Here is a 25,453-nt window from a genome sequence, read left to right as displayed (position 1 = left end):
ATTTAGTAAAAGTATGCAAAGAGGACCAAGTTGCTGCTTTGCAGATCTGGTCAACCGAAGCTTCATTCCTAAACGCCCAGGAAGTAGATACTGACCTAGTAGAATGAGCTGTAATTCTCTGAGGCGGAATTTTACCCGACTCAACATAGGCAAGATGAATTAAGGATTTCAACCAAGATGCCAAAGAAATGGCAGAAGCTTTCTGGCCTTTCCTAGAACCGGAAAAGATAACAAATAGACTAGAAGTCTTACAGAAAGATTTCGTAGCTTCAACATAATATTTCAAAGCTCTAACAACATCCAAAGAATGCAACGATTTCTCCTTAGAATTCTTAGGATTAGGACATAATGAAGGAACCACAATTTCTCTACTAATGTTGTTGGAATTCACAACTTTAGGTAAAAATTCAAAAGAAGTTCGCAACACCGCCTTATCCTGATGAAAAATCAGAAAAGGAGACTCACACGAAAGAGCAGATAATTCAGAAATTCTTCTAGCAGAAGAGATGGCCAAAAGGAACAAAACTTTCCAAGAAAGTAATTTAATGTCCAATGAATGCATAGGTTCAAACGGAGGAGCTTGAAGAGCTCCCAGAACCAAATTCAAACTCCAAGGAGGAGAAATTGACTTAATGACAGGTTTTATACGAACCAAAGCTTGTACAAAACAATGAATATCAGGAAGAATAGCAATCTTTCTGTGAAAAAGAACAGAAAGAGCAGAGATTTGTCCTTTCAAAGAACTTGCGGACAAACCCTTATCCAAACCATCCTGAAGAAATTGTAAAATTCTCGGTATTCTAAAAGAATGCCAAGAAAAATGATGAGAAAGACACCAAGAAATATAAGTCTTCCAGACTCTATAATATATCTCTCTGGATATAGATGTACGAGCCTATAACATAGTATTAATCACAGAGTCAGAGAAACCTCTTTGACCAAGAATCAAGCGTTCAATCTCCATACCTTTAAATTTAAGGATTTCAGATCCTGATGGAAAAAAAGGACCTTGAGACAAAAGGTCTGGTCTTAACGGAAGAGTCCACGGTTGGCAAGAGGCCATCCGGACAAGATCCGCATACCAAAACCTGTGAGGCCATGCCGGAGCTACCAGCAGAACAAACGAGCATTCCTTCAGAATCTTGGAGATTACTCTTGGAAGAAGAACTAGAGGCGGAAAGATATAGGCAGGATGATACTTCCAAGGAAGTGAAAATGCATCCACTGCCTCCGCCTGAGGATCCCGGGAACTGGACAGATACCTGGGAAGTTTCTTGTTTAGATGAGAAGCCATCAGAACTATTTCTGGAAGTTCCCACATTTGAACAATCTGAAGAAATACCTCTGGGTGAAGAGACCATTCGCCCGGATGCAACGTTTGGCGACTGAGATAATCCGCTTTCCAATTGTCCATACCTGGGATATAAACCGCAGAGATTAGACAGGAGCTGGATTCCGCCCAAACCAAAATTCGAGATACTTCTTTCATAGCCAGAGGACTGTGAGTCCCTCCTTGATGATTGATGTATGCCACAGTTGTGACAATGTCTTATCTGAAAACAATGAACAACTCTCTCTTCAGAAGAGGCCAAGACTGAAGAGCTCTGAAAATTGCACGGGGTTCCAAAATATTGATCTGAAATCTCACCTCCTGAGATTCCCAAACCCCTTGTGCCGTCAGATACCCCCACACAGCTCCCCAACCTGTAAGACTCGTATCTGTTGAGATTATAGTCCAGGTCGGAAGAACAAAGAAGCCCCCTGAACTAAACGATGGTGATCTGTCCACCATGTCAGAGAGTGTCGTAAAATCGGTTTAAAGATATTAATTGAGTTATCTTTGAGTAATCCCTGCACCATTGGTTCAGCATACAGAGCTGAAGAGGTCGCATGTGAAAACGAGCAAAGGAGATCGCATCTGATGCGGCAGTCCTAAGATCCAACATTTCCATGCATAAGGCTACCAAAGGGAATGATTGTGACTGAAGGTTTTGACAAGCTGATATCAATGTTAAACTTCTCTTGTCTGACAAGGACAGAGTCATAGACACTGAATTTATCTAGAAACCTAAAAAGGTTACCCTTGTCTGAGGAATCAATAAACTGATTGGTAAATTGATCCTCCAACCATGAACTTGAAGAAACAACACCAGTCGATTCGTATGAGATTCTTCGAAAATGAGAAGACTGAGCAAGAACCAAGATATCGTCCAAATAAGGAAATACCAAAACCCTATTCTCTGATTACAGAAAGAAGGGCACCGAGAACCTTTGAAAAAAATTCTTGGAACTGAGGCTAGACCAAATAGTAGAGCCAAAAAACTGGTAATGCTTGTCTAAAAAGAGAATCTCAGACACTAAAAGTGATCTGGATGAATCGGAATATGCAGATACACATCCTGTAAATCTATTGTAGACATATAATGCCCTTGCTAAACAAAAGGCAGGATAGACCTACAGTAACCATCTTGAATGTTGGTATCCTAACATAACGATTCAATAATGATAGATCCATAACTGGTCTGAAGGAATTGACCTTCTTTGGTACAATGAAGAGATAAAATAAAACCCCAGCCCCTGTTCCAGAACTGGAACTGGCATAAATACTCCAGCCAACTCTAGATCTGAAACACATTTCAGAAATGCTGAGCCTTGCTGTGTCAATTGGGACACGGGAAAGAAAAGAATCTCTTAGCAGGAGGCCTTAACTTGAAGCCAATTCTGTACCTTCCTGAAACAATGTTTCTGAAACCAGAGATTAAGAACGGAATTGATCCAAATTTCTTTGAAGAAAACGTAATCTGCCCCATACCAGCTGAGCTGGAATAAGGGCCGCACCTTCATAGGTACTTAAGAGCTGGCTATAGGATTCTATAAGGCTTGGATATATTCCAAACTGGAAATAGTTTCCAAACTGATACCGCTCCTGAGGATGAAGGATCAGGCTTTTGTTCCTTGTTGTGAGGAAAGGAACGAAATGATTATTTACCCTGGAAAGAAAGGGAAAGCAAAGTTGACTTAGAAGACATGTCAGCATTCCAAGTTTAATCCATAAAGCTTTTCTAGCTAAAATAGCTAGAGACATATACCTGACATCAACTCTAATGATATCAAAAGATGGTATCACCAATAAAATTATTAGCATGTTATAGAATAATAATAATGCTATAAAATTAGGATCTGTTACTTGTTGCGCTAAAGCATCTAACCAAAAAGTTGAAGCTGCAGCAACATCCGCTAAAAATATAGCAGGTCTAAGAAGATTACCTGAACATAAGTAAGCTTTTCTTAGAAAGGATTCAATTTTCCTATCTAAAGGATCCTTAAATGAAGTACTATCTGCCATAGGAATAGTAGTACATTAGCAGGAGTAGAGACAGCCCCATAACCTTAGGGATTTTTGTCCCAACAAACTCTAATCTGTCAGATGGCACAGGATATAATTTGCTTAAACGTCTAGAAGGAGTAAATAAATTACCCAAATTATTCCATTCCCTGGAAATTACTTCAGAAATAGCATCAGGGAGATAAAACACTTCTGGAATAACTACAGGAGATTTAAAAACCTTATTTAAACGTTTACATTTAGTATCAAGAGGACCAGTATCCTCTATTTCTAATGCAAATAACACTTCTTTAAGTAAAGAACGAATAAATTCCATCTTGAACAAATACAAAGATTTATCAGCATCAACCTCTGAGACAGAAACCTCTGAACCAGAAGAACCATTATCAGTATCAGAATGATGATGTTCATTTAAAAATTCATCTGAAAAAAAGAGAAGTTTTAAAAGACTTTTATGTATACTAGAAGGAGAAATAACAGACATAGCCTTCTTAATGGATTTAAAAAATAAATTCTCTTATGTTATCAGGAACACTCTGAAAATTAGATGTTGATGGACAGCAACAGGTAATGTAACAGTACTAAAGGAAATTTTATCTGCATTAATAAGTTTGACATGACATGCAATACAAATAACAGCTGGAGAAACAGATACCAAAAGTTTATAGCAGACTTAGCTTGGTAGCTCCAGCACTGTGCAGTGATTTTCCTGTAGTAACTTCTGACTCAGTTGCAACGTGGAACATCTTGCAATATGTAAAAGAAAAAAACAACATATAAAGCAAAATTGATCAAATTCCTTAAATGACAGTTTCAGGAATGGGAAAAAAATGCCAGTGAACAAGCTTCTAGCAACCAGAAGCAATAAATAATGAGACTTAAATAATGTGGAGACAAAAATGACGCCCATATTTTTTAGCGCCAAAAAAGACGCCCACATTATTTGGCGCCTAAATGCTTTTGGCGCCAAAAATGACGCCACATCCGGAACGCCGACATCTTTGACGCAAAATAACGTCAAAAAATGACGCAACTTCCGGCGACACGTATGACGCCGGAAACGGAAAATAATTTTTGCGCCAAAAAAGTCCGCGCCAAGAATGACGCAATAAAATGAAGCATTTTCAGCCCCCGCGAGCCTAACAGCCCACAGGGAAAAAAGTCAAATTTTTGAGGTAAGAAAAAATATGATAATTCAATGCATAATCCCAAATATGAAACTGACTGTCTGGAAATAAGGAAAGTTGAACATTCTGAGTCAAGGCAAATAAATGTTTGAATACATATATTTAGAACTTTATAAATAAAGTGCCCAACCATAGCTTAGAGTGTCACAGAAAATAAGACTTACTTACCCCAGGACACTCATCTACATGTTTGTAGAAAGCCAAACCAGTACTGAAACGAGAATCAGTAGAGGAAATGGTAAATATAAGAGTATATCGTCGATCTGAAAAGGGAGGTAAGAGATGAATCTCTACGACCGATAACAGAGAACCTTATGAAATAGACCCCGTAGAAGGAGATCACTGCATTCAATAGGCAATACTCTCTTCACATCCCTCTGACATTCACTGCACGCTGAGAGGAAAACCGGGCTCCAACTTGCTGCGGAGCGCATATCAACGTAGAATCTAGCACAAACTTACTTCACCACCTCCCTTGGAGGCAAAGTTTGTAAAACTGATTTGTGGGTGTGGTGAGGGGTGTATTTATAGGCATTTTAAGGTTTGGGAAACTTTGCCTCTCCTGGTAGGAATGTATATCCCATACGTCACTAGCTCATGGACTCTTGTTAATTACATGAAAGAAAAAGGTCCCTCCCCCTCACACATAACAGTGAGAGAGATCAGTAAACTGTCATAAATTAAATAAAACGACTGCCAAGTGGAAAAAAATAGTGCCCAAAACATTTTTTCACCCAGTACCTCAGAAAATTAAACGATTTTACATGCCAGCAAAAAACGTTTAACATTAATAAATTGAGTGTTATTAAAAAGCCTGTTGCTAGTCCCTGCAAATTAGGCTAAAGTTTTATGCATACAGTATAATTCCAGTGAAGTGCCATTCCCCAGAATACTGAAGTGTAAAATATACATACATGACAGCCTGATACCAGTTGCTGCTACTGCATTTAAGGCTGAGTTTACATTATATCGGTATGGCAGAATTTTCTCATCAATACCATTGTCAGAAAATAATAAGCTGCTACATACCTCTTTGCAGATTAATCTGCCCGCTGTCCCCTGATCTGAAGTTTACCTCTCCTCAGATGGCCGAGAAACAGCAATATGATCTTAACTACTCCGGCTAAAATCATAGAAAAACTCAGGTAGATTCTTCTTCAAATTCTACCAGAGAAGGAATAACACACTCCGGTGCTATTATAAAATAACAAACTTTTGATTGAAGGTATGAAACTAAGTATAATCACCACAGTCCTCTCACACATCCTATCTATTCGTTGGGTGCAAGAGAATGACTGGTAATGGCAGTTAGGGGAGGAGCTATATAGCAGCTCTGCTGGGTGAATCCTCTTGCACTTCCTGTTGGGGAGGAGTTAATATCCCATAAGTAATGGATGATCAGTGGACTGGATACACTTAACAAGAGAAATAACAACATTGCCTCAAAAACATGCGGGGGGCTGTGGACTCTTTCCCACAGAAGAAAAGAAAATTATCAGGTAAGCCTAATTTATGTTTTTCTTCCTAATGGGAAAGAGTCCACAGCCGCATTCATTAATTATGGGAAATTTATACCCAAGCCAAAGGACACACATTCCCAAAATGGGAGGGTAAGAGGCAAACCAAATAAAGGCACCACCTAAAACACACATTCCCAAAACAAAAGCCCTGTTCCGTTCAAAAACAGGGAACAATAACCATTTCAAGAAGAAAAAAAAAAAAAAAAAAACTGCTCCACTGACGCAAAGCTACCAACAGTCCATAGAACCTGGATACTTGCCATAAATAGACAAAGCCGAGATAACTGACCCCAAGGACACCATCTCTTAGAGGCAACATCCCAGCTGCAGCCCCTCAACCAGCTAGGGGCACAACTAACATTTCCCGGAAGGAAAAATAAACCTAACAGAGGAAAACCCCAGGTCGTCCAGAAGACCACCCAACTCCGTTCGACAAGCATACTATAAACCATGTCCCGAAGACAGAGACATTATCAGAATACCATTAAACGACCAGAAGAGAACAAATCTCAAGGACCAGCAGACATATAGACAGCTAAACAGCAGGGACCAACAGCAATTCCATGAAAAACCCAGTCACCAAGGGAAAAAAACCTTACCGGTGAACCAGAGAAACAAAAAAAAAAAGTTCCACCCTGATTGACAGATGCCACAGTTGTGACATTGTCTGTCTGAAAACAAATGAACGGTTCTCTCTTCAACAGAGGCCAAAATTGAAGAGCCCTGAGAATTGCACTGAGTTCCAAAATATTGATTGGAAATCTCAAGAGGCAAGATTACCAAACTCTTTCTGCTGTCAGAGATCCCCAAACAGCTCCCCAAACTGAAAGACTTGCATCTGTTGTGATCACAGTCCAGATTGGACGGACGAAAGAGGCCCCTAAAATTATACAATGGCGATCTAACCACCAAGTCAGTTAAAGTCGAACATTGGGATTTAAGGATATTAATTGTGATATCCTTGTATAATCCCTGCACCATTGGTTCAGCAAACAAAGCTGTAGAGGTCTCATGAAAACGAGCAAAGGGGATCGCATCTGATGCTGCAGTCATGAGACCTAAAACTTCCATGCACATAGCTACTGAAGGGAATGACTGAGACTGAAGGTTCCGACAGGCTGCAACCAATTTCAAACGTCTCTTGTCTGTTAGAGACAAAGTCATGGACACTGAATCTATCTGGAAACCTAAAAAGGTTACCCTTGTCTGAGGAATCAATGAACTTTTTGGTAAATTGATCCTCCAACCATGTCTTCGAAGAAACACTAGTTGATTTGTGTGAGATTCTGCAGAATGTAAAGACTGAGCGAGTACCAAGATATCGTCCAAATAAGGAAACACCGAAATACCCTGCTCTCTGATTACAGAGAGTGGGGCACCTAGAACCTTTAAAAAGATTATTGAAACTGTCGCTAGGCCAAAAGGAAGAACAAAAAATTGGTAATGCTTGTCTAGAAAAGAGAATCTCAGGAACTGATAATGATCTGGATGAATCGGAATATGAAGATATGCATCCTGTATTGTAGACATATAATGCCCTTGCTGAACAAAAGGCAGAATAGTCCTTATTGTACCATTTTGAAAGTTGGTAGTCTTACATATCGATTCATAATCTTTAGATCCAAAACTGGTCTGAATGAATTCTCTTTCTTTGGAACAATGAATAGATTTGAATAAAACCTCAGACCCTGTTCCTGAAACGGAACTGGCATGATTACCCCTGATAACTCCAGGTCTGAAAAACACTTCAGAAAAGCATGAGCCTTTACTGGGTTTACCGGAATGCGTGAGAAAAAAAATCTCACAGGCGGTCTTACTCTGAATCCTATTCTGTACCCCTGAGAGACAATACTCTGAATCCAATGATTTTGGACCGAATTGATCCAAACATCTTTGAACAATTTTAATCTGCCCCCTACCAGCTGAGCTGGAATGAGGGCCGCACCTTCATGCGGACTTGGGGGCTGGTTTTGATCTCTTAAATTTATTCCAATTTGAAGGTTTCCAATTGGAAGCAGATTCCTTGGGGGAAGGATTAGGTTTCTGTTCCTTATTTTGACGAAAGGAACGAAAACGGTTAAAAGCTTTAGATTTACCCTTAGGTTTTTTTATCCTGAGGCAAAAAAACTCCCTTCCCCCCAGTAACAGTTGAAATTATTGAATCCAACTGAGAACCAAATAATTTATTACCTTGGAAAGAAAGACATAGTAATCTGGATTTAGAAGTCATATCAGCATTCCAAGATTTGAGCCCCAAAGCTCTTCTAGCTAAAAACATAGATTTAACATCAGTTTTGATAATATAAAAAATGGCATCACAAATGAAATTATTAGCATGTTGAATCAACTTAATGCTAGACAAATCATGATCCGATACTTGTTGCGCTAAAGAATCTAACCAAAAAGTTGAAGCAGCTGCAACACCAGCCAAAGAAATTGCAGGCCGAAGAAGATGACCTGAATAAAAATAAGTTTTCCTTAGATAAAACTCAAGTTTCCTATCTAAAGGATCTTTAAAAGAAGTACTATCTTCCGTAGGAATAGCAGTACGTTTAGCAAGAGTAGAGATAGCCCCATCAACTTTGGGGATCTTTTCCCAAAACTCCAATCTAACTTCTGGCAAAGGATACAATTTTTTAAACCTTGAAGAAGGAATAAAAGTACCACCAGGCTTATTCCATTCCTTAGAAATCATATCGGAAATAGCATCAGGAACTGGAAAAACCTCTGGAATAACCACAGGAGGTTTATAAACAGAATTTAAACATTTACTAGTTTTAATATCAAGAGGACTAGTTTCCTCCATATCCAATGTAATCAACACTTCTTTTAACAAAGAACGAATATACTCCAATTTAAATAAATTAGAGGATTTATCAGTGTCAATATCTGAGGCAGGATCTTCTGAATCAGATAGATCCTTATCAGAAAAGGATAATTCAGTATGTTGCTGGTCATTTGAAATTTCATCAACCTTATGAGAAGTTTTAAAAGACCTTTTAAGTTTATTAGAAGGCGGAATGACAGACAACGCCTTCTGAATAGAATCAGAAATAAATTATTTTAAAATTACAGGTTTATCTTGTGCATTAGCTGTTGAGGGAACAGCAACAGGTAATGAACTACCACTGATTGATACATTATCTGCATGTAAAAGTTTATCATTACAACTATTACAAACCACAGCTGGAGGTATAATCTCCACAAGATTACAACAAATGCACTTAGCTTTGGTAGAATTGTTATCAGCCAGCAGTACATTCTGAGACAGGAACAGATTGAGACATCTTGCAAATGTAAGAGAAAAAAACAACATATAAAGCAAAATTATCAATTTCCTTATATGGCAATTTCAGGAATGGGAAAAAATGCAAACAGAATAGCCCTCTAACATAGAAAAAGGCAAGCGGCAAATAGGGATGGGGTCTAAAATAATAAAAATATTTGGCGCCAAGTAGGACGCACAACAAACAGAAAAGGAAATTTATGCTTACCTGATAAATTTGTTTCTTTTTAGATACGATGAGTCCACGGATTTCATCCTTGTGGGATTACGCCTCCTGGTCAACAGGAGGCGGCAAAGAGAACCACAGCAGAGCTGTATATATAGCTCCTCCCTTCCACTCCAGTCATTTGACCAAAGTTAGGAAGAGAAAGGAAAAGCCAAGGTGCAGAGGTGTCTGAAGTTTAACAAAAAACATAATTTATGCTTACCTGATAAATTTATTTCTCTTATGATGTATCGAGTCCACGGATTCATCCTTACTTGTGGGATATTCTCCTCCCCTACAGGAAGTGGCAAAGAGAGCACCCACAGCAGAGCTGCCTATATAGCTCCACCCCCAGTCATTCGACCGAAGCCTAGGAAGAAAAAAAAGAAACTATAGGGTGCAGTGGTGACTGAAAGTTTAAAAATAAAAATATATATGCCTGTCTTAAAAAAACAGGGCGGGCCGTGGACTCGATACATCACAAGAGAAATAAATTTATCAGGTAAGCATAAATTATGTTTTCTCTTGTAAGATGCATCGAGTCCACTGATTCATCCTTACTTGTGGGATACCAATACCAAAGCTTTAGGACAAGGATGAAGGGAGGGACAAGACAGGGATCTTAAATGGAAAGCACCACTGCTTGTAGAACCTTTCTCCCAAAAATAGCCTCCGAAGAAGCAAAAGTATCGAATTTGTAAAATTGGGAAAAAGTATGAAGCGAAGACCAAGTCGCTGCATTACAAATCTGTTCAACAGATGCCTCATTTTTAAAAGCCCATGTGGAAGCCACAGCTCTAGTAGAATGAGCAGTAATCCTTTCAGGAGGCTGCCGTCCAGCAGTCTCATAGGCCAAACGGATGATGCTTTTCAGCCAAAAGGAAAGAGGTAGCCGTAGCCCTTGGACCTCTCCGTTTAACAGAATAAACAACAAACAAAGAAGATGTTTGACGGAAATCTTTAGTTGCTTGTAAGTAGAATTTTAAAGCACGAACCACATCAATATTGTGTAACAGACGTTCCTTCTTAGATGAAGGATTAGGACACAAAGAAGGAACCACAATCTCTTGATTGATATTCTTATTAGAAACAACCTTAGGAAGAAACCCATGTTTGGTACGTAAAACCACCTTATCTGCATGGAAAACAAGGTAAGGGGAATCACATTGTAAAGCAGATAGCTCAGAAACTCTTCGAGCCGAAGAGATAGCTACTAAAAACAAAACTTTCCAAGATAGAAGCTTAAAATCTATGGAATGCATAGGTTCAAACGGAACCCCTTGAAGAACTTTAAGAACTAAGTTAAGGCTCCATGGCAGAGCAACAGGTTTAAATGCAGGCTTGATTCTGACCAAAGCCTGACTAAATGCTTTAACGTCTGGGACATCTGCCAGACGTTTGTGAAGTAGAATAGACAAAGCAGATATTTGACCCTTAAGAGAACTAGCAGATAATCCCCTCTCCAAACCCTCTTGGAGAAAAGACAATATTCTAGGAATCCTAATCTTACTCCACGAGTAACCGTTGGATTCACACCAATAAAGATATTTGCGCCAAATCTTATGATAAATCTTCCTGGTGACAGGCTTTCTAGCCTGAATCAGGGTATCAATGACCGATTCAGAGAAACCACGCTTTGATAAAATCATGCGTTCAATCTCCAAGCAGTCAGACGCAGAGAAATTAGATTTGGATGCATGAACGGGCCTTGAATTAGAAGGTCCCGCCTCATTGGCAGAGTCCACGGTGGAACCGAGGACATGTCCACTAGGTCTGCATAGCAAGTCCTGCGTGGCCATGCAGGAGCTATCAGAATTACCAAAGCTCTCTCCTGCTTGATTCTAGCAACCAGACGTGGGAGGAGAGGAAACGGTGGAAATACATAAGCCAGATTGAAGGACCAAGGCACTGCTAGAGCATCTATCAGTACTGTCTTGGGATCCCGGGACCTGGACCCGTAACGAGGAAGTTTGGCATTCTGACGAGACGCCATCAGATCCAATTATGGTGTGCCCCATAGCTGAATCAGCTGGGCGAATACCTCCGAATAGAGTTCCCACTCCCCCGGATGAAGAGTCTGACGACTTAGAAAATCCGCCTCCCAGTTCTCTACTCCTGGGATGTGGATTGCTGAGAGATGGCAAGAGTGATCCTCTGCCCACCAGATTATTTTGGTTACCTCCATCATTGCTAGAGAACTCCTTGTTCCTCCCTGATGATTGATATAAGCTACAGTCGTGATGTTGTCCGACTGAAGCCTGATGAATTTGGCCGCAGCAAGCTGAGGCCACGCCTGAAGCGCATTGAAAATCGCTCTCTGTTCTAAAATGTTTATCGGGAGGAGAGTTTCCTCCCGAGACCATAAGCCCTGTGCTTTCAGGGATTTCCAGACTGCACCCCAGCCTAGCAGGCTGGCATCTGTCGTTACAATGAGCCACTCTGGCCTGCGGAAGCACATTCCCTGAGACAGGTGGTCCTGAGACAACCACCAGAGAAGAGAATCTCTGGTCTCCTGGTCCAGATGCAGTTGAGGAGATAAGTCTGCATAATCCCCATTCCACTGTTTGAGCATGCATAGTTGCAGTGGTCTGAGGTGTAGACGGGCAAAAGGAACTATGTCCATTGCCGCTACCATGAGTCTGATTACCTCCATACACTGAGCCACTGATGGCCGAGGAATGGAATGAAGAGCTCGGCAAGTGGATAAGAGTTTTAACTTTCTGACCTTCGTCAGAAATATTCTCATTTCTACCGAGTCTATCAGAGTCCCTAGGAAGGAAACTCTTGTAAGAGGGAAGAGAGAACTCTTTTTTATGTTCACCTTCCACCCGTGAGATGTCAGAAAAGCCAACACAATGTCCGTGTGAGACTTGGCTAGCTGGAAAGTCGACGCCTGAATTAAGATGTCGTCTAGATAAGGCGGCACTGCTATGCCCCGTGGTCGTAGAACCGCCAGAAGGGACCCTAGCACTTTTGTGAAAATTCTGGGAGCCGTGGCCAACCCGAAAGGAAGGGCCAGAAACTGGTAATGCCTGTTTAGAAAGGCGAATCTGAGGAATTGATGATCTCTGTGAATAGGGATGTGTAAATATGCATCCTTTAAGTCCACGGTAGTCATATATTGACCCTCCTGGATCAGAGGTAGAATAGTCTGAATAGTCTCCATCTTGAATGATAGAACTTTGAGGAACTTGTTTAGAATTTTGAGATCCAAGATTGGTCTGAAGGTTCCCTCTTTCTTGGGAACCACAAACAGGTTTGAATAAAAACCTAGCCCCTGTTCCTCCTTCGGGACTGGGCGAATCACCCACATGGTATGTAGGTCTTCTACACAGCATAAGAACACCTCTCTCTTTGTCTGGTTTACAGACAATCGAGAAATGTGAAATCTCCCTCTTGGAAGGGAGCCCTTGAATTCCAGAAGATATCCGCGGGACACAATTTCTAAAGCCCAGGGATCCTGAACATCTCTCGCCTGAGCGAATAGAGAGAGTCTGCCCCCTACTAGATCCGGTCCTGGATCGGGGGCTACCCCTTCATGCTGTCTTAGAGGCAGCTGCAGGCTTCTTGGCCTGTTTACCCTTGTTCCAAACCTGGTTAGGTCTCCAGACTGACTTGGATTGGGCAAAATTCCCCTCTTGCTTTGTAGCAGAGGAAGCTGAAGCGGGACCACTCTTAAAGTTCCGAAAGGAACGAAAATTATTTTGTTTGGCCCTCATCTTATTTGATCTATCCTGAGGGAGGGCATGACCTTTCCCTCCAGTGATGTCTGAAATAATCTCCTTTAGTTCAGGCCCGAATAGGGTCTTACCTTCGAAAGGAATGTTCAAAAGTTTAGATTTAGAGGACACATCAGCAGACCAGGACTTAAGCCATAACGCTCTGCGTGCTAAAATGGCAAAGCCTGAATTCTTTGCCGCTAAATTAGCCAGTTGAAATGCGGCATCTGTAATAAAAGAATTAGCCAACTTAAGGGCCTTAATTCTGTCCATAATCTCCTCTAATGGAGTCTCCATTTGAAGAGCCTCCTCTAGAGCCTCAAACCAGAAAGCAGCTGCAGTCGTTACAGGAACAATGCAAGCAATAGGTTGGAGAGAAAAACCTTGATGAACAAAAATTTTCTTCAAGAGACCCTCTAATTTTTTATCCATCGGATCTTTGAAAGCACAAAGGTCTTCGATAGGTATAGTTGTATGCTTAGCAAGAGTAGAAATAGCTCCCTCCACCTTAGGAACTGTCTGCCATGAGTCCCTTATGGTGTCAGATACGGGAAACATTTTCTTAAAAACAGGAGGGGGAGTGAACGGAATACCTGGTCTATCCCGCTCCTTAGCAATAATATTCACAATCCTCTTAGGGACTGGAAAAACATTAGTGTAAACAGGAACCTCTAAATATCTATCCATTTTACACAATTTCTCTGGGACCACTATAGGGTCACAATCGTCTAGAGTAGCTAATAAATCCTTGAGCAATAAGCGGAGGTGTTCAAGCTTAAATTTAAAGGCCGTCATATGAGAATCTGTCTGAGGAAGCGTCTTTCCTGAATCAGAAATTTCTCCCTCAGATAACAAATCCCTCGCCCCTTCAGAGCATTGTGAGGGCATATCAGAAACGGCTACTAAAGCGTGAGACGGCTCAGCATTTTTCCTTAACCCAGAGCTGTCCCACTTTCCTTGTAAACCAGGCAGTTTGGATAAAACCTCAGTGAGGGTTGTATTCATAACTGTGGCCATGTCTTGTAAAGTAAATGAATGTGACGCACTAGAGGTACTTGGCGTCACTTGTGCGGGCGTTACTGGTTGTGACACTTGGGGAGAGCTAGATGGCGAACCCTCATTTACTTCTGACTGAGAATCATCTATTGCTCTATTTTTAAGTGCCAATATATGTTCTTTATAATTTATAGACATATCAGTACATTTGGGACACATTCTAAGAGAGGGTTCCACAATGGCTTCCAAACATATTGAACAAGGAGTTTCCTTGGTATCAGACATGTTAAACAGGCTAGTAATGTAACAAGCAAGCTTGGAAAACACTGTAATCAAAGTAAATAACACTTAGAAATAAAACGGTACTGTGCCTTTAAGAGAAAAAAAGCTGCACAAGTTCTGCAAAACAGTGTAAAAAAGCAGTAAACTTAACGAAATTTTTACAGTAGTATCTTACAGCCTTAGTAACTTTGAACAACTATGCAAATAAACAATTAACCCCTTAATGGCAAAACCGGATTGAAAAAACGTCAAAACCGGTAAAAAAAGACTTTCAGCACCTTGCAACAGCTCTGCTGTGGCGCCTACCTGCCCTTCAGAACCGTTTGTGGGGAAAAAAAACCTCCTTTACAGCCCTCAAACATAGCAGGAACCTCTAGAAAAGCAGTTGGATGACTCTTAAAGAAAAGAAACTGCGCAACTGAGGCGCGAAAATAGGCCCCTCCCACCTCACTCGATGTTTTGAGGCCTATTAGAAAAACACCTGAGTGTCTCTTAATTAACTATGTGGGTTAAAAACCCTAACACAAGCCACAATGACACCTTCAGTCCCTTCAAAAAACGTTATAATTGCATCATTTACTGAACAAACAAAAAACGTTTTTTCCTAACAGTGTCACCAGTAACAATTGAGCCCTTCAAGTAAGCTGAAATTCCTATTCCAAGTGTCTGAAAACAGCTTACCATTTCCCCATGGGGATACTGCAAGCCTTTTCTAGAATAAACACAGTCTGTCTAGTAAAACAGACTAAACATACCTCATATGCAGCTTAGCATGCAAACGGTTCCCCCAACTGAAGTTTTCCTGTACTCTTCAGCCCTTGTGAGAACAGCAATGGATCTTAGTTACAAAGTGCTAAGATCATAATCCTCCTTGCAGAAATCTTCATCTCTTTTTCTGCCAAAAAGTAAATATTACACCGGCACCATTTAAAATAATAAACTTTTGCTTGAGAAATAAAAAACTAACATTTTTGTCACCACACTCGCGCTGCACTTCCTAGTTAGAGTAGGCAAAGAGAATGACTGGGGGGTGGAGCTAAGGGGGGAGCTATATAGGCAGCTCTGCTGTGGGTGCTCTCTTTGCCACTTCCTGTAGGGGAGGAGAATATCCCACAAGTAAGGATGAATCCGTGGACTCGATACATCTTACAAGAGAAATAAAACCTGTCTTAAGAAAAACAGAGCGGGCCGTGGACTCATCGTATCTAAAAAGAAACAAATTTATCATCAGGTAAACATAAATTTCCTTTTCTTTTTAAAGATACGATGAGTCCACGGATTTCATCCTTACTTGTGGGATACAATACCAAAGCTATAGTACACGGATGAAAACGGGAGGGACAAGGCAGGTAACCTAAACTGAAGGCACCACTGCTTTTAGAACCTTCCTCCCAAAAACAGCCTCAGCTGAGGCAAAAGTATCAAATTTGTAAAATTTAGAAAAAGTGTGAAGAGAAGACCAAGTTGCAGCTTTGCAAATCTGTTCAACAGAAGCATCATTCTTGAATGCCCATGAGGAAGCAATGGCCCTAGTAGAATGAGCCGTTACTCTTTCAGGAGGCTGCAGTCCAGCAGTCTCGTATGCAAAACGGATGATACTCTTCAGCCACAAAGAAAGAGAGGTAGCCGTAACTTTCTGACCCCTACGTTTCCCAGAAAAAAAGACAAAGAAGATTATTGACGAAAGTCCTTAGTAGCTTGCAGGTAGAACTTTAAAGCACGGACCACATCTAAATTATGTAGCAGATGTTCCTTCTGAGAAGAAGGATTAGGACACAAGGATGGAACAACAATTTCCTGATTAATGTTTTGTCGGAAACAACCTTAGGAAGAAACCAAGGTTTAGTAAGTAACACCACCTTATCCGCATGAAAAATAAGATAGGGAGAAATATATTGCAATGCTGAAATCTCTGATACTCAGCGAGCAGAAGAAATAGCAACCAAAAACAGAACTTTCCAAGATAATAACTTAATATCTATGGAATGCATAGGTTCAAACGGAACCCTTTGAAGAACCCTAAGAACTAAATTCAAACTCCATGGAGGAGCAATAGGTCTAAATACAGGCCTGATTCTAGTCAGAGCTTGACAAAAAGACTGAACATCTGGAACATCTGCCAGACGCTTGTGTAACAAAATAGACAAAGCAAAAATCTGTCCCTTTAGGGAACTAGCTGATAACCCCTTCTCCAATCCTTCTTTGAGAAAAGACAAAATTCTGGGAATCCTTACCCTACTTCATGAGTAACCCTTGGATTCACACCAATAAAAATATTTACGCCTTATCTTATGGTAAATCTTCCTAGTAACAGGCTTACGTGCCTGAATTAAAGTATCTATGACCGAATCAGAAAAACCTCGCTTGGATAAAATTAAGCGTTCAATCTCAAAGCAGTTGCAGAGAAACTAGATTCGGGTGATGGAAGGGACCCTGAAAGAGAAGGTCCTTCCTCAATGGTAGCCTCCAGGGTGGCAGAGATGACATGTCCACTAGGTCGGCATACCAAGTCCTGCGAGGCCACGCAGGGGCAATAAGGATTACCGATGCGCCCTCTTGTTTGATCCGAGCAATCACCCGGGGAAGAAGAGCAAACACATAAGATAGGCTGAAGGACCAAGGAACTGTCAAAGTATCTATCAGCCCAGCCTGGGGATCCCTGGATCTGGACCCGTACCTTGAAAGTTTTGCATTCTGACGAGACGGCATAAGGTCCAATTCCGGTCAACCCAATCTGAGAATCAGGTTTGAAAATATTTCCGGATGGAGTTCCCACTCCCCCGGATGAAAGGTCTGCCTGCTCAGAAAGTTTGCCTCCCAGTTTTCCACTCCTGGGATGTAGATAACCGATAGATGGCAAGAGTGAGCCTCTGCCCACCGAATTAACTTGGCTACTTCGGTCATCGCTAAGGAACACCTCGTTCCTCCCTGATGATTGATGTAAGCCACTGTCGTTATGTTGTCCGACTGGAACCTGATGAATTGGTTCGGGGCCAACTGAGGCCAGGTCCGAAGAGCATTGAATATCGCTCTCAGTTCCAGAATATTGATGGGAAGGAGGGACTCTGAGTCCATACCCCCTAAGCCCTCAAGGAATTCCAGACTGCTCCCCATCCTAAAAGACTGGCATCCGTTGTCACTATCACCCATGAGGGTCTTTGAAAACATGTCCCCTGGGATAGATGATCCAGTGACAACCACCAAAGAAGAGAGTCCCTTGTCTCCTGGTCTAGGTTTATCTGAGGAGACAAATCTGTATAATCTCCATTCCACTGCATGAGCATGCTTAGTTGCAGAGGTCTGAGATGAAAGCGAGCAAACTGAATTATGTCCATTGCCGCCACCATCAAACTGATTACTTCCATGCACTGAGCCACCGATGGACGAGGATTGGACTTAATGGCTCGACATGTATTCAGAAGTTTTAACTTTCTGACTTCCGTCAGAAAAAACTTCATTGAAATAGAGTCGATAAGAGTTCCCAGAAAGGAAACCCTTGTCTGAGGGACTAAAACTCTTTTCCAGATTTACCTTCCACCCGTGGGTTCTTAGGAAGGATAGCACAATTTCGGTATGGGACTTTGCCAGTTGAAATGATGATGCCTGGATCAGTATATCTTCCAGGTAAGGCGCCACCGCAATGCCCTGTGGCCTTAGAACCGCCAACTAAGACCCCAGAACCTTTGTGAAAATTCTGGGCGCCGTGGCTAGACCGAAAGGGAGAGCCACAAACTGAAAATGTTTGTCCAGAAAGGTAAACTTTAGGAACTTGTGATGATCTCTGTGGATAGAAACATGAAGATATGCATCTTTTAGATCCACCGTTGTCATAAATTGGCCCTCCTGGATCAATGGAAGAATGGTACGAATAGTTTCCCTCTTGAAGGATGGAACTCTGAGAAACTTGTTTAGACTTTTGAGATCTAAAATAGGTCTGAAAGTTACCTCTTTTTTGGGAACTACAAACAGATTTGAATAAAACCCCTGTCCCTGAATTGGAACGGGGCAGATTACTCCCATGGAGGAGAGGTCTCTTACACAGCATAAGAACACCTCTTTTTTTATCTGGTCTACAGATAATCATGAAAGAAGAAACCTTCCTCTGGGGGAAGAGTTTCTGAACTCCAGTTTGTATCCCCGAGTCACTATATATATTGCCCAGGGATCCTGAACATCTCGCATCCAAACCTGGATGAAGAAAGTCTGCCCCCTACTAGATACGGTGCCGGATCGGGGCCCAACCCTTCATGCTGACTTGGGAGCAGCCGCAGGCTTCTTGGATTGTTTACCCTTGTTCCAAGACTGGTTGGGTCTCCAGGTGGGCTTGGTTTGGAAATAGTTCCCTTCCGGTTTAGAGGAAGAGGAGAGTCCCTTGAAATCCCGAAAGGAGCGAAAATTACTCTGTCGACCTCTCTGTTTGGACTTCTTATCCTGAGGGAGGAGATGACCCTTACCTCCCGTGATGTCAGAAATAATTTCCTTCAAGTCAGGCCCGAACAGTGTCTTCCTCTTGTAGGCTTAGACTTCAACTATAAGGCTCTCTTGCAATACGGGAAAGGCAGATAACGCTTCTGAAAGTGTAGACATAACTGCAGCTATGTCATGTAGTGTAATCGCAGCAGAAGCTGCAGAGGTACTAGGCTGCGTCTGAGCAGGCATTAAGGGCTGTGACGCTTGAGGAGAAAGTTGCGGCATACTCTATCTCATCGGTAGAACCCTGAGAAGCATCTGCTTTTGTCAAACTTATCAAAGAAAATTTACTCTCTAAACTGTAATGCCCTCTCAATGCATGAGGGACAAAAAGTAACAGGAGGTTCCACATTGGCATTCAAACACATGGAACATGTAACTTGCTGAATATCCTCCATTGCAACAAATTAAGCAAGGCAAATTTGGTCGTGGGTTGCACAAAAATAACTTGAGCACAGAAAACAAGAAATATTATCAGAACAGCCCAATATGACTGTTGTCAAAAATATCCTGAAAAAACGTGCAACTGTCTTTAAATTTCAAACACAATTTAACAGCACCCACACAATAATGGTTAGTTCTAACACAGCCCAATGTATTAAGAGCAACTCTGTCGTTAATCGAATGTGCTTGGAAAAAGAAAATAGTACACCTGTCGCCTCAACAGCTCTGCTGAGGCGCCTACCTGCCCCCACGTTACTCTGACCACTGCCTGCCGAATCTTCCACTGCCTAAGATACTCTAACCATGCGGTCTTTCCGTAGTCCGAAAAACAACTGCACGGCTTTTCCTTTGAGCGCGCGAAGATAACCCCGCCCTTCGTGGGCATAAAAGAACACCAGTACTTCTGCTGCTATCTTTTGCCCAGCATAAGTATCTGTATAACACCTTGAAACACACACTTATGCCCTTAACTATCCGGACGTCCATACAAAACTTTTACCCCTACACCGGAGTCTCAATTTCGGAACTGCGCAACCAGGGTCCCCAGCGTCTAGCCCACAGCCGTTATGCGCTACAATAGGAGTCTTTAACACATCTAAAAGTGTGCATAACATCCACGCCACTTGTCATGACCTTCACCCACCGCATCTTCCCTCATATTACATAGAGAAGCCCTGAGGTGTAATTAAATCAGGGGAGAGAGAGAAATAAAAGTTACAGCTGTCTCTGAGGTAATACTGTCCCAGAAAAAAACGCTGCACATACCTTAATGCTGAGCGACAGCATGAACGGTCGCACAGGATCAAGAGATGAATCTCTATGACCGATAACAGAGAACCTATGAAATAGATCCCTGTGAGGAAAACCATTGCATTCAATAGGTGATACTCCCTTCACATCCCTCAGACAATTCACTGTATTCAGAGGAATCGGGCTTCAAAAAACCTGAGAAGCGCATATCAACGTAGAAATCTTAGCACAAACTTACTTCTCCACCTCCAGAGGAGGCAAAATTTGTAAAACTGAATTGTGGGTGTGGTGAGGGGTGTATTTATAGGAATTTTGAGGTTTGAGAAACTTTGCCCCTCCTTGTAGTATTGTATATCCCATACGTCACTAGCTCATGGACTCTTGCCAATTACATTAAAAAAATATATTTTATCAGGTAAGTTCTTGCATACATTACATTTATATACATACACATACTTTTACTCTACATAAATAAGCCTTTCAAATTAAAATATCAAGAGGTTTACTGTCCCTTTAAGTGGGGCTTTTACAAGCAACTCTAGTTTGCAGTACATCACAAACTGAATAAAGTCAAACATTGGTTTACAAAAAAAAAATATTACTTTGTCTCCAAGCTGTGGAGCAGATGATCCTTCAATATCCTTAAGATGGTAAGACACTGTCAGTCGGATTCCACAATCTTCGTATGAGATGATACCTTCTTCACACTCCTAAAAAAATAAAAGGAAAATAATAGTACATGCAGCGTTCTCCCCAGGAACTTTGTAATGAGTACCCTACCTAACTGAATTTATGGATCACACGGCTAAAATTAGAGAATACTAAAAGGTTTCCATGTTTATTGCACAAATTATCATTAAAATAATGTATGTTAAATTATGCAATTCATTTGCGTTTTGGACAGAAGAAAATAAGTTATAATAATATTAGAAAGTATTACACTGCCAACACCCAACTATTTCATAATACCACCGATCTGATATTTTCTGTGAAGAACACTTTGTTGTTTTAAATACATGTCAAACAAACATATAAAAAATGTTGCAATACATGTTTAAATTAAAGGAATTTTAATGCCAATAAACAGTCTCCTAGGAATTTTCACTATTGCCACAGAAGCTGGACACAAATGAAAAAATAAAATGTTTCTAGTCCTGGCTAGATTTTTTTGTTTTCAGATCCATAAGTTAAGGGTTTCTTTTTATCAAGAAGCCTCCATGAAGAAGTAGACATTTAAAACAGCAACTGTAACATGTAATCCTCATGGCAGCAAACAGGGCGTAAAATGAGTAATATAACCGTACCAACTCAATGGCAGCACCAAGAAACACAAAGGCATTAATGCACAATGTGAACCCATAGGTAATGAGGTGCAATCAAAACAGTACCAGAATATGTAGATATTTCCAGTATACATTTAACAGTGAACACTTTACTCAGCTTTGGCTTCTATTTTTGAAGATTAAGCACAGGTGGCTTACGTTGAAGTTATTTTCTTTTAGATATGCAATGCAAGAGATCTGAACAAGCAATCACTCTGCTTAACATAGGAAGACCATGGTACTGAATTCTACTTAATGTACTCTAGTTTTATATGAACTTGAAGCATCTTTTCCTGCAATATTAACTGCTATAAACTAGGAAATGTGCTGTCTCCAGCCACAGAAATATAATGGGATACAAATGGACGGGTAGTCTCCTTAATAATGGGACGAGTAGCATCCTGGTATAACCTTAGTGTCTGTCTTAATGTAGATTTTTCACTTTGAGGATTCTTTGACAGTCTCGTGGCTATATCGAAGATACAAAATAAAGACTTTCTAAATAACTTTAAAGGGACAGGAGACCACAACATTTTCATTCATGATTTGGATAGAACATACAATTTTATACAACTTTCCAATTTACTTCCATTATCAAATTTGCTTTGTTGTCTTGTTATCCATTGCTGAAGGAACAGCATTGCACTACTAGCAGCAAGATGAACACATCTAAGTCAGCCAATCACAAAAGACAAATTGTGGACCCTCCATGCCATTGGAAAGACAGACAAATATTTGCAGGCGCCAATTAGCAGCAGCTCCCACTAGTGCATGATATGTACATATTCTTTTTACCAAGAGATACCAAGAGAACAAAGCACATTTGAAAATAGAAGTTAATTTAAAAGAGTCTTAAAATAACATGCTCTATCGGAATCATGCAAGTTTAGTTTTGACTTTCCTATCCCTTTAAAAGTGACTCAATTACAATTATAAAAATCTGATCTTGTAAACTGATAATTTCTATTTACATTTACTATTTTATAAAAATAAAAAAAATCTTGTCATACTTTGTTTTGTTGGTCAGTGTGTTTAAATAGAATTAAAAAACAAAAAAACAAAAAAAAAAACACCCCAACACGAAACACGCCCCCACGAGTTACACCATATAAAGTAGTGGCGATGCAAATGTAGTAACTTTAGTGTAGCCTAAACATCTCAATTCTTTAGTCATTAACAAGGCAACTCGGCATACTGTGTTATAAACTAACATTCATGATCACACCATGCTCATTAGCTTACCTTCTCTTTTTTCTAGCCACCATTGCATTGTAGATATTAAAAATTAAAAAGGCAAAGTCACTAACAGTTTGATGACAGTTTTAATTAGAGAAAAAAAAAATAGTATTGTATATTTTACAAAACGTTTTACATTCCAGCCAATGGAAATACATACTATACATACATATATACATACACACACATACATATACACATATATATATATCTATATTGTAAGTTCCCACGGGAACAGGGCCCTCAATTCCCCCTGTATTTGTCTGTAAAATTTTGTGTCTTATTGTATTGTTTCTCCACTGTACTGTTATCCTTGTACCCATGGGCAGCCCTGCGGAATCTGTAGGCGCTTTATAAATAAAGAAGAAGAAGAATATATATATACACACACACACAAAAAAAAAACTATTTATGCTTACCTGATAAATTTCTTTCTTTCTGGATATGGTGAGTCCACGGAATCATTAAAGGGACACTGAACCCAATTTTTTTCTTTCCTGATCCAGATAGAGCATGACATTTTAAGCAACTTTCTAATTAACTCCTATTATCAAATTTTCTTTATTCTATTGGTATCTTTATTTGAAATACAAGAATCTAAGTTTAGATGCCGGCCCATTTTTGGTGAACAACCTGGGTTGTCCTTCCTGATTGGTGGATAAATTCATCCACCAATAAAAACGTGCTGTCCTGAGTCCTGAACCCAAAAAAAAAAAGCTTAGATGCCTTCTTTTTCAAATAAAGATAGCAAGAGAACGAAGAAAAATTGACAATAGGAGTAAATTCGAAAGTTGCTTAAAATTGCATGCTCTATCTGAATCACGAAAGAATTTTTTTTGGTTCAATGAAAATATCACTCCTGGCCAGCAGGAGGCGGCAAAGAGCACCACAGCAAAGCTGCTATATATGTCACTTCCCTTACCCATAACCCTCGGTCATTCAGCCGAAGGGAGATGGAAAAAGATGATAAATGTGTAGTGGTGCCTGTGGTTTCAATTAAAAACAACTGTCTAAAAATAAAGGGTGGGCCGTGGACTCACCATATCTGGAAATAAATACATTTATCAGGCAAGCATAAATTATGTTTTCATTCCTAAGATATGGTGAGTCCACGGAATCATCAATTACTAGTGGAAACCAATACCCAAGCTAGAGGACACAGATAAGGGAGGGACAAGACAGGTAACCTAAACAGAAGGCACCACTGCTTGAAGAACCTTTATACCACACAAAGAAGCCTCCACCGAGACAAAGAAAAACTAATTGGCAGACTTGAAAATCTGTTCCACAGAAGCTACATTCTTGAAAACCCAAGAAGCAGATACAGCCCTAGTGAAAAGAGCTGTAATACCCCCAAGAGGCTGCTGTCCAGCAGTCTCATAATCAAACGAAATATATTACCAACCAAAGGGAAAAAGTAGCTGTCCCAGAGAAACAAACAACCAAAAAGAAAACTGGCAAAAATCCTTAGTTGCCTGTAGAAGAGATTAAGAACACGCACAACATCCAAGTTGTGCCACCTAACTACCTTATGGTAAAAAGGATTGAGACATAAACAAGGAACAACAATTTCCTACATAATATTTCCATCCGAAACAACTTAGGAATAAACCTATCCGAGTACGAAGAACCACCTTGTCTGCAAGAAAGATAAGATAAAGCGAACACACTGCCAAGCTGAGAGTGCCAAGACTCTCCGAGCAGTAAAAATAGCCTTCCGATAAAACACTTAAGGTTTTGCTATACATTCCATAGATATTAAGAACAAGGTTAAGAACAAGGTTAAGACTCCAAGGGGGAGCAACCAACTTTAAGGACAGGCCTGATTCAGACCAGGCCTGATAAAAAAATTGCACAGCTGGCACGACCTCCAGACAAATAAGTAGCAAAATAGACAACAAAGAATCTAACCCCTCAGGGTACTGTCTCCAGACATCCTAGAGAAAGGACAACATTCTAGGAGCATGACTGCACCCCAAGAGAAGCCCTTGGATTCACACCAATAAAGAAAAATATGCCATATTCTATGGCAATTCTTCTAGAAACAGGAAAGAAAGCCTGAGTCATGGTCTCAATGACTGACTCGAAACCAAGCTAAAACAAAAGTTCAATCTTGAAGTAGGCAGCATCAGGAAAACTAGATGAAGAAGGGACCCCGACTCAGGAGGTCATTCCTCTGGTACAGTCACCAAAGAGAAGAGACGACATTACCAATAGGTCTGCATACCAAATCCTGGACTATTAGAATCCCCGCCACTCTATCCTGTTGAATACGAGCAATGACTCGTGGAGGCAAAGCTAACGGAGGAAAAACAGGTATGCCAGACTGAAATCCAAGAAAAAAAAAAAGTAAATTTATGCTTACCTGATAAATTAATTTCTACTATGGTACGACAAGTCCACGGATTCATCCTTTACTTGTGGGATATTATCCTCCTGCTAACAGGAAGTGGCAAAGAGCACCACAGCAGAGCTGTCTATATAGCTCCTTCCTTAGCTCCACCCCGTAGTCATTCGACCGAAGGTACAGGAAGAAATAGGAGAAACTACAAGGTGCAGAGGTGACTGAAGTTTAAAATAAAAAAATATAATCGGTCTTAAAATGACAGGGCGGGCCGTGGACTCGTCGTACCATAGAAGAAATTAATCAGGTAAGCATAAATTTACTTTTCTTCTATAAGGTACGACAA

At 40.5% G+C, this 25,453-nt stretch overlaps 1 protein-coding gene across 1 annotated transcript in view; it reads right to left on the bottom strand.

Annotated features, from left to right (window-relative positions):
- CSDE1 (cold shock domain containing E1) overlaps positions 1–25,453 on the bottom strand; it is a 501,007-nt gene that overhangs the window by 156,340 nt on the left and 319,214 nt on the right. The window contains exon 14 of the mRNA XM_053705299.1: positions 20,808–20,915. Coding sequence (XP_053561274.1) covers positions 20,808–20,915 — 108 coding nt within the window. The remainder of the gene's footprint in view (positions 1–20,807; positions 20,916–25,453) is intronic.

Source organism: Bombina bombina, chromosome 3, assembly GCF_027579735.1.
Source record: "Bombina bombina isolate aBomBom1 chromosome 3, aBomBom1.pri, whole genome shotgun sequence".
NCBI classification, from domain to species: Eukaryota; Metazoa; Chordata; class Amphibia; order Anura; family Bombinatoridae; genus Bombina; species Bombina bombina.
Note: the sequence above shows the minus strand (reverse complement) of the source record. Positions and strands in the feature narration are given on the sequence as shown.